Consider the following 16076-nt stretch of genomic DNA (forward strand, 5'->3'; position numbering starts at 1 on the left):
CTCTCTCTCTCTCTCTCTCTCTCTCTCTCTCTTTTTTTTGTTAGGAAATGCAATCGCATTACTTCTCAGCCTGAGCCATAGATGGGACTCCCTGGGGCTTCCCTACTTTGCCCCCTCGTCTCCTGCTGGCGGGACACGGGATGCCACACACATCTCCAAGGAGGCCCCAAGTGGGCAGCACCATCAGAGGCGACGCTGAAGGAGCATCTGGGCGGATGCGCCAAATTCCAGAAAGACAGGCCAGGGACTCAGGTCCCTGTGGCAAGGAATGTGGCCAGAAGATCCAGGTCCCCACCAAAGTCTCCACTCCTAGTCCCCTGAGCCTGGAAAACAATACAAAAATCCAACTCCAAGGGAAGAGCTCTGTTAAATAAGCCTAGTTCTGGCTGCACTAAGGACATCTCAGAGAAGCACTTCAGCTGCTATTTTGCTACCAGAAATTTCTCCGGCTCTGGGGGACTACGGACTCCTAGTGCTATGCCCGCCATTGACAGGTAAGGAAACTGAGTCCCAGACAGGACAAGTGATGAGCTAAAGGTCACACAGGCCACGAACGACACAGCAGGAACAAATCGCCAGAGTTCCAGGGCCCAGACTCCAGTCTGCACGACAGCCAGAGGGTTCTTTAAAGGTCAAGTCCAGACGGGCACCACTGTGCCCCTGGCCCAGCCTTAGCAGGGAAGAGGTTGAAAGAGGTTTAAGGTCAGCCAGAGACTGAGCGGCTCTATCCTAGCCCTCTTCCCCGGGGCCAGAGTGAAGGCGGGTGAAAAGCGGTGGGGGATAAGGATAGAAGGAGCTGCCCCAGCGGGCCACTCGGTGGGGCTCCGGCTCTCCCATGGGCACAGATGTCCTTGTACAGCTCCGAGGGGCACGTGTGCAGGAAGAAAGCTGAGGCGGGAGATGCTATCTCACACTTGTAGAACAACTCACACTTCCGAAAGCTGCCAAGGACACACTCTGGTTTCATTCCTTCCTCACGAGTTGTTCTACAGACAAGGAAACCGAGGCTGGGCCCCACTGCCAGCCCTGGGGGTCACGGAAGGTGGGAGGGGGAAGCAACTTGGACCTCAAAGCTGGCTCCAGGGCCAGTGCCCTTGCCGACACGCAGAGGCTACGGTGAGAGGCATTGGGTCTGTGCCTTGGCTGTGCTGTGCACCTTCTATATCCAGTTTGCGTTTGACCTTCACCTGCCTGTGGGGTCTATTGGGCCGGCCGGAGCTACAGGGCTCCTGTTTTATCAGTGAGCAGAGGCTCGGACAGGGTGGGGCTTGTTATAGGTCACACAGCTGGCTGCTGAGCCCAGACCCCATGACCTTTCCCTCTCCTTTCCTTCTTGCAGGGTAAGGTCTTCCTCTCTTCTCTGGGGCTGGAGGAAGCCGCCTCTGAGGGAAGGGCGCTGGGGAGAGGGAGGAGGCTTAGTCCAGTGAAACGACAAAACAAAAACAAAAAAGGACAGAGGATACAGCCCCCCGGGCGGGGAAAGCGTTCCAAAAGAAATGTCTGGTCTCAAACCCCCACTGTGACCTTGGGAAAGTCATTCCCCTTTTCTGACCCCAGTCTCCTTCCCCATAAAACAGGAGAATAGGACTGGATCAGAGAATTTTCAAACAATTTGGCATCAACACACTGTTTTCAAATAATAAGGAATAATTACTAGCTGACATTTATTGAGCATTTACTACGCACCAAGCTCGGTAATAAACGTTTTACACACATGCACCATTCAACCCTCAAAACCGCCCAGTGAGTAGGTGCTTTTATTACCCCATTGTACAGATGGGGGAACTGGGGGCTCAGAGAGGTTAATCAACTTGCCCAAGGTTACTGATTAGTAAATCACCGAGCAGAAACTCAAACCCAAGTCCATCTACCAGGCAAAGGCTGTCCATGCTGCCTCACGCCATTCGCAAACGAAGCCTCATACGCAGTTGCCGCAGAAGCTGGCAAGAAATAAAAGACTTTTGGATTTTCCAGAACTATCAGCGTCACCTAATCGCATTGAATCTGGCCTGTCTCTTGGCACTGGATCCTGGGGGGGGGGGGGGGGGGAGGGCGCGTCTCTCTACCAGCTCCCTTCCCTTCTGTCATTTCTGTATCTCCTGAGAAATAAAGACAGACTTGAGAGCCAGGATCAGTACGAGGAGCCCACATGGGTTGAGCTGGGCAGGTGCTCAGTGGGGAGGCCAACCTAGCTTTGAGAGCTGCTCCTGGGGCCCTTCCCTGAAGTGTGCTCCCCTCTCCCAAATGCAAACGGCCACAACGGTGTGTTGGCCAAAGCGGATGGATTCATGGGCAGGTCTACTCATAGTCCTCATGGAGGTTCCCTGGACTGGCTGTCGAGTCCCCCCTCCACTCCGTGGACACTTCATGCTTCTGACACTGATCCTAGCGAACAGCATTACTCTACGGCAGGCAGTGATGTACGTGTTTCAGTTTAATGCTGACCCATTTAATCCTCACAGCACCCTCATAAGGTAGGTACAATTACTACCCCCATTTTACAGACTAGGCAACTGAGCAGCGAACCATCAAGGAACTGGCCCAAGGTCATAAAACTAGTTAGCAGAGAAGCTAGGATTCACATATAGACTCTGGCTCCAAAGTCTACACTCTTAATGACTGTACCTTGGTGCAATTCACCTCATTCAAAGCATCTTACAAATAATAACTGGGGTGTGCAAAGGATCAGAGTGCTCTCAGATCACAGCATCTTAGAGCCAGAGGTGATTTTTCGAGACCCTCAAGTTCACACCTGTCATCCAATGCACGACCTCCAGGCCCAAACATGGGAAGTGCTTGTCTAAGAGAGCAGGTTGGTGACAGAGGCCAGAATCCATCTGTCCTCACATCTCCTCGGCCAAACAAGAGAGGGCAAATTGTTTTTTCCAATTTCACAGCTAGAAAAACCGAGGTGGCCAGTCTGTGGTCGCCAGAGGGAGGTGGGCCTGAGCCCAGAACTAGAACACACGCCAGGGGCGCTCCGAGCTCAAGCATCCTCAGCACATGGAGGGGTAAGCGGAGTCCAAGGGCAGGAGGGGGACCTCGCTGGTTCTTCCAGGAGGCAGAGGCCAGTAGCACCCAGCCCAGCCTGACCACCGTCAGCTCTCCAGAGGCCTGCGGAGGCGGGGCGGGAGGGAGTCAGCCGACTGCCGCCTCCCTTTGATAACTTTGAGCCTGGGGCAGACATTTGCCAGCCAGCTTCACCCCCTTTGTCCGAGCTTCCCTCCTCAAGAAAACCTTAATCATCCTCATTTGAATTTCAAATGACCTCTCCCCTCTCCCCCTCCCCGCCCCAACAGGCTTTGAGGCAGGGATATGGAAATTCACCCTGCAGTATGGAAATCATCGCCCTATGCAAATCGGGCGCCAAGACCCCATCGTCATAGCAACCACTGGGTTTCCTCTCCTTTCGGCACCTCTCTGGGCTCTCAGGTTTAGATTTTTTGTTCCTCTTCCCAGCCCGACCAGGTTAGGGGGCGGGGGAGGGAACAAGCCCCCTGCTAGGGTCCTTGCTGGGGCCCAGGGCAGGCAGGTGGGGCACCCCTAACTAAGGTGCCCGGCGGGGCCCAGACCTGCCAGCCTGCCTGCGTTTCTCTCAAATCTGGACCCAGCTTACCCAAGCGAGGGTCAACCGCTATGTTTTTTCCTGGGCTGGGCTAATCCAAGGATGGGCTAGGTGTTGGTGGGGAAGTTCTGGAGTCTGGAGGACAGAGAAGGGCCCCCAAAGGGGGCGGCGGGAGAGGGGAGACCTAGCCAAGGTACCAGTGGTAGGAGATGAAAAGCCCAGCGTGGAACCTATATGTAAAATGTCATGCAAATGAACACCTATTATTTTTTGAGTCAACAGCATTGGTGCTTTTTGGGAGATGCCAGCAGCTCAGTTTCCCATGCTCCTGGCGTAGCACAAAGGCCTGCCCAGTGCCCTACTGTTACCCCAGAAGAGCTCCCCAGTGAGCACCAGCCCACGGAAGAGGCAGGAGGGGACTGAGAAGTCAGTGGCTGAAGTCTCTAGAAATGAAATGCCGCAGCTGGAGGGCTCAGCTCATTCTCCGAGCCTGCCCTGCCCAGCCAGACCCTCGGGCTCCAGTGAGGGGGACCTAGCCCTAGCTGGGGTGACCTCATACAGCTTCCTTTTTTTTTTTTTTTAATTTTTTTTTTTAACGTTTATTCATTTTTGAGACAGAGAGAGACAGAGCATGAACGGGGGAGGGGCAGAGAGAGAAGGAGACACAGAATCGGAAGCAGGCTCCGGGCTCCGAGCCATCAGCCCAGAGCCCGACGCGGGGCTCGAACTCACGGACCGCGAGATCACGACCTGAGCTGAAGTCGGAGGCTTAACCGACTGAGCCACCCAGGCGCCCCATACAGCTTCCTTTTTAAGGATGCTCAGCTCCGATCCCCTCCCTCTCCTCCCAAAGCTGCTTCTCCCTCTCAGCGACTCTTCCTAAGGATGGGTGATCGCAGGCAACGCCCTTCACAGGGGAGGTGGTTCCAACACGGGGTGGTGGGGGGCACCCACTAGCAAGTGCTGGCCTGAGACCCTGCCATCCTGTCTCCCCGGTACCTCCGGCAGGTTCACACCCCGCTCCCCCAACCACGAACCCCAGCCTGCCTTTGAAAGCGCAGCCTCTGCCAGCAGGGAAGATTGCCAGTGGGTGCACCCCCCGTGGGCCAGAGGGCTTCGAGGTGGAGATTTTGTGAGCGCGGTTGTGTAAGCGGGTCTGTCTGTGAGCCAGCGGGATGGAGGGGCGTTTCAGTTGCCTGGACCTGGGCTGCTCTTCAAGCCCCTAAAACCCATCCCAAGTGGGGAGCTCGTTTCTCCTTAAATTCTTTTTTCCCCATTCCGTCAGCACTTCTCCACACCAGGTGTTCTTTGCCCTAATTGTTTCTTGAGGAAGAGGGTGGACCCGAGGGACCAAAAGCATTTACTCACACTTGGGAGGGTGAGGGTGGGCTGTAAGTTTTGGGCACTTTAATGAAGGGCTGAGGCCCAGCAAGTCGAGGTGGCCCGAGTCTCCCACTGTGCGCACGGAGGGTGGGGTGTCATCCACCCCTGCCAGCAAAGGACAGCCGGGGACCAGCCTCTCCTGCTAGATCTCCTCGTCATCGCACCCAGGACACCCACAGCGGGAGGGGAGGAGTGTGGAGAAGATCATAAGATATACCCAAGGTCGGATGTACCCACCGCTCATGGCATGTCAAGGGGCAGGGACGTTCTGAGACACAGTGCAAACTCCTCTAAGTCAGAGCACCCCAAAATGTGCTCCAACAGCCCGGGCCGCTCCGTGAACTGTTTGCGAACGTCCAAGACCAGATACATACAAACATAGGGAGTGAGTTTAGAAATGTTCACAGCAACCCAAGCTTGGGATGAGTGGGTTCTTGCTGTTGATGGCAGGTATAGACTAGTTGGGGCCCTGTCGGACGTGTGTGGTGGGTGTGATCTGTGGTCCCGCGCACGGTAGGACCGTGTGCCGGTCGGTGACAGACTAGAAGCAAAAACACCTGGCCCTGTACCCCCAGATCCTTTGAGAGGCCACGCTGTAAGGAATGGCCACTAATAAAACCACGGGGGTGGTAAGAGACGTCACGTGGGGGCTCCGCTCTGGGCTCTCTTTCTTTGTCCCCTCTAAGGCTGAAGAGAAAGGAAGTCCACGAGCTTCCGGGGGGGGGGGGCAAAGATGGAGGCAAGTGTGGTGGGGAGCCACTTCCTTCAAGAGACCCCCCCAGAATGACAAGGGCTGGTGCCAGGTAGGGCTGGCCCGGTCACCTGTGGCTCATCTGGGCAGCACGATCCTGCCTTGTTTGCCCTGGGGACTTACTTGGGTTTGGGAGTCGAGGATGGACAACAGTGAGTGGAAAGGATAGCTGCTGTAGTTGTTTTGTTCGCTAAGGTTCTCTGACGGCTACAGGCAGACAGGCAACTCCGGGTACAGACTGCTCTCCTGAGATTTCTGGCAGTCGGAGCCACAGTATGAAGTGTGGGTGGTAAGTTAGTACTTACTCCCTGTCCCAGAAACTAGAAACACTCTGGTTTAGAAGGCTGTAACAAGAGGCAACAGGCTTACGCTGCAGTGTAGAAGGGCTCACACAAGAGGGGAGGAAGGACTTCTAGGCGCTGAGGATTGTATCCCACAAGAACAAGTGGCCGAGAGAAATTATGGGGTTAGCTTTTCTTTGCTTCCTTTTTTTTTTTTAAGATTTTTTTTAAGTTTCTTTTTTTTGTTTTTAATTTTTTTGAATGTTTATTTATTTTTGAGAGAGAGAGAGAGAGAGCGAGCATGAGCGGGGGAGGGGCAGAGAGAGAGAGGGAGACACAGAATCCGGAGCAGGCTCCAGGCTCGGAGCTGTCCACACAGAGCCCGACGCGGGGCTCGAACTCACGAGCCGTGAGATCATGACCTGAGCCGAAGTCGGACGCTCAACCGACTGAGCCACCCAGGTGTCCCCCCCCTTTTTTTTTTTTAAGATTTTTTTAAAGTTTGTTTAGTTTTGAGAGAGAGAGAGAGAGAGAGAGAGAGAGTGAGTGTGAGCAGGGCAGGGGCAAAGGGAGACCCAGAACCCCAAACAGGCCCAAGGCTGTGAACTGTCAGCACAGAGCCCGATGTGGGGCTTGAACTCACAAACCACGAGATCATGAACTGAGCCGAAGTCAGACGCTTGCCTGGCTGAGCCACCCAGGCACCCGGGGGTTAGCTTTTCTTAAGGACGGAGGGCAGATGAGGAAAGAAAACCTAACAGTAGATCCCTTCATTCTCCAAGGATGGTTTTGAAATGTCCCCAAGGGAACAGAGAGGCATGGACAAGAATCCCTACATCCCCAGAATCCTTACATCCTCAAGAATTCGTATCAGTCCCCCCTGGACACTTGGAAGGACTGTGGGGTTTCAATTTTCTCTTCGAGAGAGGTGAGGACAGAGCAGGTGCAGACTGGGCCACAGGACGAGCACCACCCGGGGCAAATCCTAGAGCCCACGAATCCATTCTCTTCCTCTTCCTCTTCCAGCTCCCCCCTCCCATTACAGCGAGGAAACTCAAGTCTAGGGCACAAGTTGACTTGTCCCACATTCCTCAGTGACAGAGCTTTGTCTTGTCTCCTGAACGTTTCTGATAATTATCAACCGAAATGATGGATTGTATTGGTGCACTGGCACACACTTTGCGAAGCACGCTCATACCCACTCCCATTTAATCACGAAAAGGACGGGTGTGTGTGTGTGCACGTGTACCTCGTTTAGAACGGGCTGTCAATAGGAGACGATTCTTCACCTTCCCCTCAAGTACTTCGTAGATGCCTGCTGTCCTCTCGGTCATTGAAAGGATATTTGTGTTCTGTAAATATTTGGATCGAAAGCCACAGACATCTCTAAAAGGCTTCTGCCTGTTTCTGCCTGGAACCTCGCTTCTTGGTTGTCTTGAGACAGTTTCTGTACCCTCGGCTTCTTTTCTTGGGGACTCAGTAGGCTGGAGGTGGCAAGGAATGAATTGGTTCAGAGGGACTTTGTAGTCTTGGGTCAGTTACTTATTCTTCCTATGGGGTCTCACGAGAGTCACTAGCCTGTATGCACCACCCCCCCCCCTCCGTGATCATGCCCATTCCTTCCTAAAACCATGTTGGAGGTTCTCAGGGTGACGCACAAAGGGTCCCCAAACAACTAAGATGCCTTGGCGGTCCTTCTGGAAGGTGGGGCAGGGATTAGTCCTGCCACCTCACAGACAGGACAACTGCTGGAGAAGGGCAGCAGGAATGGACAAGTGACTCAGCTCAGCCCCTCCCTCGTCTCTAGCTCCCTGGCTTCCCCTGGCCCCCCTCACAGGATTCTTCCTTCCCATATCTCCGAGCAGGACAAGGGGGCCAAGGAATTTGCTCCCCTCTTGTTTGGGTTTGCAAGCCCGCCTCACTGCCCCCTCAAAGGGTTGGGTCGGGGGAGACTGGTGCATTGGTGAGGCCGGCTCAGGAGGAGAGAAGGGAAGGAGAAATTCTCTCTGTGGCCAGATTCTCACCCCTGCCTCCAGTTCACCAGAGTTCCTGCTCTTTCCTGGCAAGCGTGTTTTGGCCCCAGACAGGGCTTCTGCCTCTTGGACTAGACCAACCCACCTTCCAGAGGCTTGGCTTCCCTCCAGCCCCTCTGACCAGTGCCACCCTCCACAATCTTGGCATCTCTCCTGATGTTACCACTTTCTTCTGTCCTCTATCCCTGGTTCCTGTGTTGGTCCCCAGTCTTCCCACCACCATCTTGGGGTAGAAAGTCACCAGGAAGACCCAGGTTTGATTCTGTCATTTGCTAGGTGTGGGATCTTGGGAAAAGCAGGGAACATTCTTTCCCATCACCAGCTTCAGTTTCCTCTTCAAAGTGGGATGATGATATCTACCTGCACCAAATTGTTGTAAAGGCCAAATACATTAGGTGCTCAAGTGAGCTCTTTTATTTAAAAAAATTTTTAATGTTTATTTATTTTTAAGAGAGAGAGAGAGTCAGAGCATGAGTGGGGGAAGGGCAGAGGGCCACGGGTAGAGAGGGAGGGCTCCACACAAAGGAAGACTTCCCATGAATACAGGACGTGGAAAGTGATGGCAGAGAATTTGGAAAAGCAGAACGTGTACACTGTTTTCAAGGTTCAGCTCTTAGACATCATCCAGCCCAAATCCCTCTTTTATGGGAGGAAGATAAAGGTCCCGGTGGGGAAATGTTTGCCCAATAATCTGCAGGGAGTTAATGGCAGAGCCAAGATAAGAATCTAATGGAGTCAGACAGGCCTGAGTCTGATTCCTGGTTAGAAGCTGTATGATCCTGGGCAAATTAGTTTTCCATTCCTTTTTTATTTTTATTTTTGTTAAATTAATCTCTTTATTTTGAAAGAGAGAGAGCACGCACGCATGCTCAAGCAGGGGAGGGGCAGCGAGAGAGGGAGAAAGAGAATCCCGAGCAGTTCGGAGCCTGGCATGGCTCGAACTCGTGAACCCTGAGATCATGACCTGAGCCAAAGTCAAGAATCAGATGCTTAACTGACTGGACCACCCGGGTGCCCCTAGTTTCTCATTCTTCAGCCACAGTCCCCTCATTGATAAAAACAGGGACGGTAAGAGTGAAATGAGATGGTGAGTGTGAATACACATAGAGGTGCCCAGGTGTGGGGAAGAGGCTCTGTGAATGTGGCTGGACTTTCTCTCCTTTTTTCCGTGCCCACCGTATTTGTCCTTGCCTGTGTTTGAGGCTACATGGTGACCAGTGTGGTCTAAAGTCCTAAGGTTAGCCGTATGGGTGCTTAGGCGTTGTCAGTTACAGACCTGGGGGCTTGTGAAATGTGGGTAAGCCTGTGTATTTTTATCGACCACTCAATACCCAATTGAGAACAGAAAAAAAAGTGTTGTCAGTCTCAGGAACGAAGGGAAAGCAACAGTCAGGGAAATAAAAGAAAGGATAGAAAAGCTAATGATTCAGAAATCTGGAAACTTGGCTTCAGTCCTCTCTTGGTGGCGGGGGGAGGTGGTGTAGGAAGAGGACCGAACGGGATAGGAAGCTTCTCTGGTCCCTAGCGCTGCCATAGAGATACTCTGAGGTCTTGGGCAGTTAGTTGATCCTCTGTCCGCGCTTCGGCTCCTCGTAAGCAGGAGGAAACGGAAGAATGAGCTGCCTGCCAGGTCTCTGCCAGCCAGGAGGTCTGTGTCTGGACCTGAGAATGCTCTCCTTTGCAGTCCTAGCCTGTGTGGATGGGGAAATGCCTTCCCTTTCCCAGTTCCCAACCCTCGTGCCCCTTGGGGATTTCACACAACACAGAAGGTGCTCTCAGGGAGCTGGGGGTTTCTAGGTCACCTTTGTTTGTAGTTCCTTTAAAACTCAGAGACAAACCACCCCCTAATTCATGCACTGCTGGGAAGGGGAATCTGCCTTTTAAAAATCCAAAGGAAGCCATTTAACCAAGTTGGTAACCATTGTGACTCATAATAAGCTTTTCTCTGTAAAAAATGAGTCAGAATGACTTTCCAGGAAGTTTGGTTACTTTAATTAGCTAGCTCTTTTTTCTTGCCCTTAAAAACCTACAGTAATTTGATGATCACCTAAGTATGGGTGCTACCAGCCACGGTGCTGAGTCCCTAGAAGTAAAGAATCTAGGGGGTGAAGTTCCAGACAGCACAAACTTCTTGGTCTCCAAGGAGAAGAAGACCCACACAGAATCCTTTGCTGAATGTGAAATGAGAAAAACCAGCCTCCAGGGCTGACCCACTTGGCCTGACGAGAAGGGCACCCCAGCTACCGGGAGCCCCAAAGTGCTTAGCCCTGATGTGCATGCATTCTGTAAACTACAGAATCACAGAATCGTGATGATGCCATCAGAGGTAATGATCACAGTGGCCATGTGTCAAGCACCGTGCTAAACATCATTGCAGTGAGCTCTCAACCCACGCTCTAAGATGGGCATTAATTGCCCCCCCCGTACAGAAATGACGAGGCTAAATTAACTTATCAGATCATACAAGTGGTGAGCAGCTAAGCTGTGATTTTTACCCTAGGTCTGTGTGATTCTAAATCCATACCCTTCAAAGGTCTTCTATTCCTGCCTCCTAAGGAGGCAAAGTGGCTGGTAGAAGGTCACGTACGAAACCGGAGGACAATCAGATTCCCAAAGTCCCAGCTAGTGTTCGGATTCTTTCTCCTTCAACTTAGTCTGCACCTAGCTCCCACGGTCCCAGAGAGGAGGCTAGAAAGCGCTCGGTTTATCTCTAACGCCTTAACCTTCCTAACCCCCACCAGGGATCTGAACTCCATTTCTCCCCTGGCTCACCTCTTAGGGTTCCACGTAGCTCCTTCCCACTCCCAACAGTGTTACCCTGAACTTGATTGCATCACTGGTAACAGATCACCCGTGCCAGCCTGCGAAGTGTGGTCTTCCCGCACTGGCACTCTCTTAGTTGTGGCCCCACACACCGGGGGCAGTACAGCTGGCCCAGGTGAGCAGAAGTGGCTCCCGCCAGCCTCCTACCAGGAAAGGGCCACCCAACTTCTCCTGAATAGTGGCTTCTGGAGTCTGATTCTTGTCCAGGGAAAAGGCTGTGCCTATCACTCTCCAGCTGAACTGATTTTAAAGCCTTGCTCAAGTTCTTCAGGTTGGAGGGAATTTTCTTCTCAACCGGGGAGAAAATGTGCCTCCTTCCACAGACCCTCAGTAAAACATACTCAGCGGTTAAATCCATTGAAAATTGAGTGGAACTGGCCCGTATTCTCCTAGCCTAGCTGTCCGTGCTCACAAAGCAAAATATAAAACCTACAGCTCCAATGCGTATTGCTACCCGTGCGATAGGCATTGTTTCAACATTAAATAGGGCGGCAGAAAAGCTTAGGGTAAACGTATCCTCCAGATGCCCCCGACAAGACCCCCAATTATCTTGCCCTCGACCCAAGCTTCTAGAATGGAACTAGACTGCACCTGAAGACTTGGGAAAAGAGTTTAGCTCTGGGGGACATTGATTCTCTTCCACTTCTAATTTCTATGTCTCTAATGATCCAGATGAAAGACTAATTGAGGTCTTGTTGGAAGGCTATTAAAGTTATTTGGTGGTGTTACAATTTATACTCATGTTTCTCTAAGTTCTTTTTAATTATATGGAGCTTTCAAAGCAAAGCTTGGACGGTGGAGTTAAAAGCAGAGTGCTATGAAACTTTCTTCTCAATTCTTTCCTGTCCTCTTTCTCTTCTTCACAAAGCAAAGTCATCTCCAGGCACCAAGCCTTTCTTTCTGGGTCTATTTACCACCCACATGCACATAATTTGGCCTCTTGGCTTGTTCCTTGCCTAGGCCTATTGAGAAATCTGGGGTTAAAAGGCCTTAATCCCCATCTACTGAAGGCAGGTCATGCTTTCTATCAGTCAGCAGCAGCTAGAAACACAGCCTGGTGCTTCTAAGGGTGTTGGAATGGCATATCAAAAAGTCAGTCTCGGGGCGCCTGGGTGGCTCAGTCGGTTAAGCGCCCGACTTTGGCTCAGGTCATGATCTCGCAGTTTGTGAGTTTGAGCCCCGCGTCGGGCTCTGAGCTGTCAGCACAGAGCCTGGAGCCTGCTTCCGATTCGGTGTCTCCCTCTCTCTCTCTGCCCCCTGCCCTCCTCACGTCTGTCTCTGTCTCTCAAAAAGTGAATAAATGTTAAAAAAATAACGATAATAAAATAAAATAAAATAAGTCAGTGTCTTCCCTAACTTTTCTGCTTCCATTTTGTTTTTGAGGATCTGGCCCTTTCCTAGACTAGTCCCAGAGATTGTGTTCCACCCTAGACCAACATCTAGTGTTGAAAGACTCCAGGGGCATATCCCATGTCTCTAAGGAATTCCTTCATTTCCTAAGACTCTCAGCTTTGGGGTCTGATTGGCCGAAAGACTGAGTGAGAAAAAATACCGCATTGTTCGATGATTTTCAACAACTCTCTCCTGCCCGGGCTTTCTTGTTGCAGTCCCCAGAAGAGAAGACCCTTACCTGTCTCCACCTGGCCGAGGGCACTTCGAGCATCCGTGGAATCCGCTACATCCCCACTCATCTTGATATCTGCAGGGAAAACACAACTGATTTTAATAACAGGTCACAATTTGTCTTGCTGTGACATATGTGGCTTTAGCTAAACAGCAAAGATGAATGTGTAATTACAACAACCATCAGACTTTCAAATTCCTGATTCCCCGAACATACAACCATTAGAATATTCATGAGCTCAGGGCACAAATCCCCTCCTCCCAGGCTTGCCTCCTTTCCCTGGCCTTTCTTCCCCCTCCCCACAGCTACTGTGGGATCTCTCACCTTTTGCATCCTTCATGGCCACTTCCTTCAATCACCAGTCTCAGTTGGTAAAAATTTAACAAGGGGAGGGGTACAGCGAGGTGGGGGGTGGGGGAGAAGGCTTCCCATTTTCAATCCTCGTTTCCTTTGGGATTGGGGGGATTTATTTTATTTTATTTTTGTAAGTAGCGTAAGAAATATCTGTCTCTCCCTCACCCCTGCCCTGTCATAACCCTATCCTGGGAGTTAAGAGTACCCTTGAGCCAAGGCTTGCCTTTCTCACCTTTCTTGCCCAACTCCTGCCCCTGTTCTCTGTCTGGCTCTCGGAGGTCTGCCCACCGTCTGGGGATGAAATCCTAGCCCCTGTGTGGCCCCTCTGGAGATCCTCTCCTCTGGGGATCCTTACCTTCTTTCCTACTCCTTCAACGTGCTCAGTGAGAAAGGGATGGTGGGTGGGTCAGTGCCCCGCAGAGAGAGAATACCTACACCAGGCCTGATCTCAGCCCCCTAGTGCTGCTGGTTCGGCCTCTCTGCCCTGCTTCATTTCAATAAATTAAACATTTACCCTTAACAGACAGCTGCCACCACCTAAGAGGCCCCTAAGTCTCCTCCAGGATCAGCAGAGAGAAGCAAAGAGGCAACTTTGAACTAACTCACTCTTCTCAGCTCCTCTCCTTATTAAACCACCCAAATACTGAAGCCGTTAAAGACAGAAGAATATTTTATTCAAATCGTGTTGACCCCCCCCACACACACACACACCACCCCCACCCTCTTCTCTGGGGCAGCACTTTAACTCTTTCAAACCAGATAAAGTCTTGGTGAGGCAATTTGCATAGCCGGCTCCCCAGCCAATCCCAGTGAAGCAGGCAGTCTTAATTTGCATCAGGTAATCAGGCAGTTGGCAGTGTGGACCCCGGAGGTCTGGAGATGATCAGGATGAGGAAAAAGGGCGGACCTCTGCCCCAGGAAAAACGGGGGGGGGGGGGGTGAGAAAAAAACACTTTTTTTTTTTTTTTTTTTAGGGCAATGATGTGTGTGGCTCTGGCAGAGATTTCCATTGTGGCCCCTGGGGGTGTAGTGACTATAGTGCAGGAGGGGTGACTGCCATGCCAAGCCAGACAGAGACGGAGTGGGGTGGGGGTGGGGGGGCATGTGGTGGGGGGCAGATTCAGACAGAGGCTCTCCAACCCTTAGAACAACCCAGAAGCAGAGGCTGGAATAAGCAACTTTAGGAGCCACCGTGACTTGAGGAATATTTTGAGACCCGCCAAAGCGATGACTCCCAGGTAAATGCTCGGAGCCCCACGCGGCCCTCTCTAGACAGCCACGCTGGCCTGCACAGTCACAGAGCCTGAGGGGAGACCCTGCACCCCTACCCACTGCACTACGTTTAGGAAGGCATTTCTTGAGCCTAACGTAAGTCCTTCCGGCTGCAGTTTGAAACTCTGTACAGTCTGTCGTGCGTCAATATGCAGAATAACTAGCGTGGGTCACCTGGATGCATCTGCAAAGGGCTTCAGCTGCAGCTCACCTTCTGCTCCAATAAAGAAGTGGGCTTTGCTTCATTCCACCCCTGGAGCTGAGCATTACCAAACAGATCTGCTCAGCTCACACTCCCCCATAGGGATTCTACAGGGGTGCTGAGGAAGAGGTCTGAGACTGCCCGGAAGGTAGGGGAGGGGGCAAGTCCTCCCCTTCAGGAGTTTTTTTAACCTGCTTCCGTAGCACACGGAATTCAGAGCACTGGTTTTGGTGGCAGACAGACCTGGATTAAAATCCCAGTGCTATAGTTAACTAGCTGGGGGACCCCGGCTCCCTATTTGAACCTCAGTTTTCTCAAGTAAAAAAAAAAGGGGGGGGGGAATAATGCTCCTTCCTAGAGTTCTTTCAAGGAGCAAACCAAATGCTGAATGAAAACTGCCTGGCTCAGTTCCTGGTGCAAAGTAAGCATGGGATAAATGAATGGACTAAACAGATACCTCAGCTTTATGTTAGCCCCCTTCTCCCATAACAAGAAATAGCTTTTGGTTTTCTGTCTCGGCGCTATTGTAATCTGCCCTTTACCTGGAAAGCCTTAGGCATCCTCCAAATGCTGACTTCACAGGGAAGGAGCTCATGGGGACAGTAAGAGTTTAAGAGGCAGTAAGGCTGGGATTGATGACCAGATTCTCAAATCAACCTGTTTCCAATTCCTGACATTTAAGCAGGGTAACTGTTGAGCTAAACCATAATTTCATGCCTGTAACCCAGACTCCCTTCTGACACCCTTTCCCTGCATCGCCTTTAAATATAGCCAAGAGTCATCTCACATATCCTTTAAATTAGCTTAAAAGGTAGTCCTAATCATGTCTAAAAATGACTTTTGAAGGAGGCAAAGGGCCGTACTCTGCCAGGACATCTTCTCGTTTGATGTACCCACACGGGAGTGACATGGTGACGCTTGGGGATTGGACAGGGATTGGAGCCTGAATGGAGGGGCAGACTGAGATGATCTACAGAAGCCCTTCAGAAGTCCCACAGGATGCTAAGATACTGAGAACCAGTTCTTGTGGGTAGGAGACTGATGGGTGGGACGAGCTCTTGGGTCTCAGCCTAAAAATGGGCCAACACCGAAACTCCCCAAGCCACCATAGCCGAATGCCTGTCTGACAGCACTAGCCGGGGGTTGAGTGAGAGAGGTGTGGGGTGGGGCTAGCCTTCCCGGCTGTTCTTATCTCTGCAGGCAGGTGACTGAGTAGGCTCCTGGCCATCACTCCCTTCCCTGGGGAGGCTCAGCTGCTCTGTACATGGATCCGTGTGGATCCCAGTTACCAGACACAAGACCCTCATCTGCCTCACCGGCACCACCACACCCTGAAGCTGGGGCAGGACGTCGGCCTTGCCCTCCCTGTGCCTTGGCATGACCTATGAGCGGCCCCTCTTCACACATCTGTGAATAGGGGTGTGCACGTGAGCCTGAAGGAGCCAAGTCCAAGGGACAGTATTTCTCCCAGGCTACAGGCCGAGTGTCCATAGTGTCCTGAACCCCCAGTTCCAGGCTATGCCGGGAAAGCAGAGAGCCCACACTTCTGTCTTCTACTGTCCATATCCATCTCTGTGAAGGAGGTCCCTCCTGACTTCTTCCTCACACACTCGCTGACGGGGGCACATCTACCAGAGGGAAAGCAGGGGGCCCACCCGTCCTACTTCTGAACTACTCATGGCTCGAACTCTTTTCCTGGAGCAGACTTCTCTCACTTCCTCTTCAAGATAAAGCCACTTCCCCTCACAGTGAGATCTTCCAAATCCAAACGGTATTCCCGAGCTGTAA

At 51.9% G+C, this 16076-nt stretch overlaps 1 protein-coding gene across 1 annotated transcript in view; it reads right to left on the reverse strand.

Annotated features, from left to right (window-relative positions):
• Positions 1-12800, reverse strand: part of POU2F3 (POU class 2 homeobox 3) — a 69921-nt gene extending 57121 nt beyond the window's left edge. Inside the window, exons 1-2 of the mRNA XM_049641023.1 lie at positions 12785-12800; positions 12467-12535 (exon numbers count right to left, since the gene is read on the reverse strand). Of these exons, the coding sequence (XP_049496980.1) occupies positions 12467-12535; positions 12785-12800 (85 nt within the window). The remainder of the gene's footprint in view (positions 1-12466; positions 12536-12784) is intronic.
• Between the last annotated feature and the right edge of the window lie 3276 nt (positions 12801-16076).

The sequence above is a fragment of the Panthera uncia genome, chromosome D1, assembly GCF_023721935.1.
Source record: "Panthera uncia isolate 11264 chromosome D1, Puncia_PCG_1.0, whole genome shotgun sequence".
Lineage (NCBI taxonomy): Eukaryota > Metazoa > Chordata > Mammalia > Carnivora > Felidae > Panthera > Panthera uncia.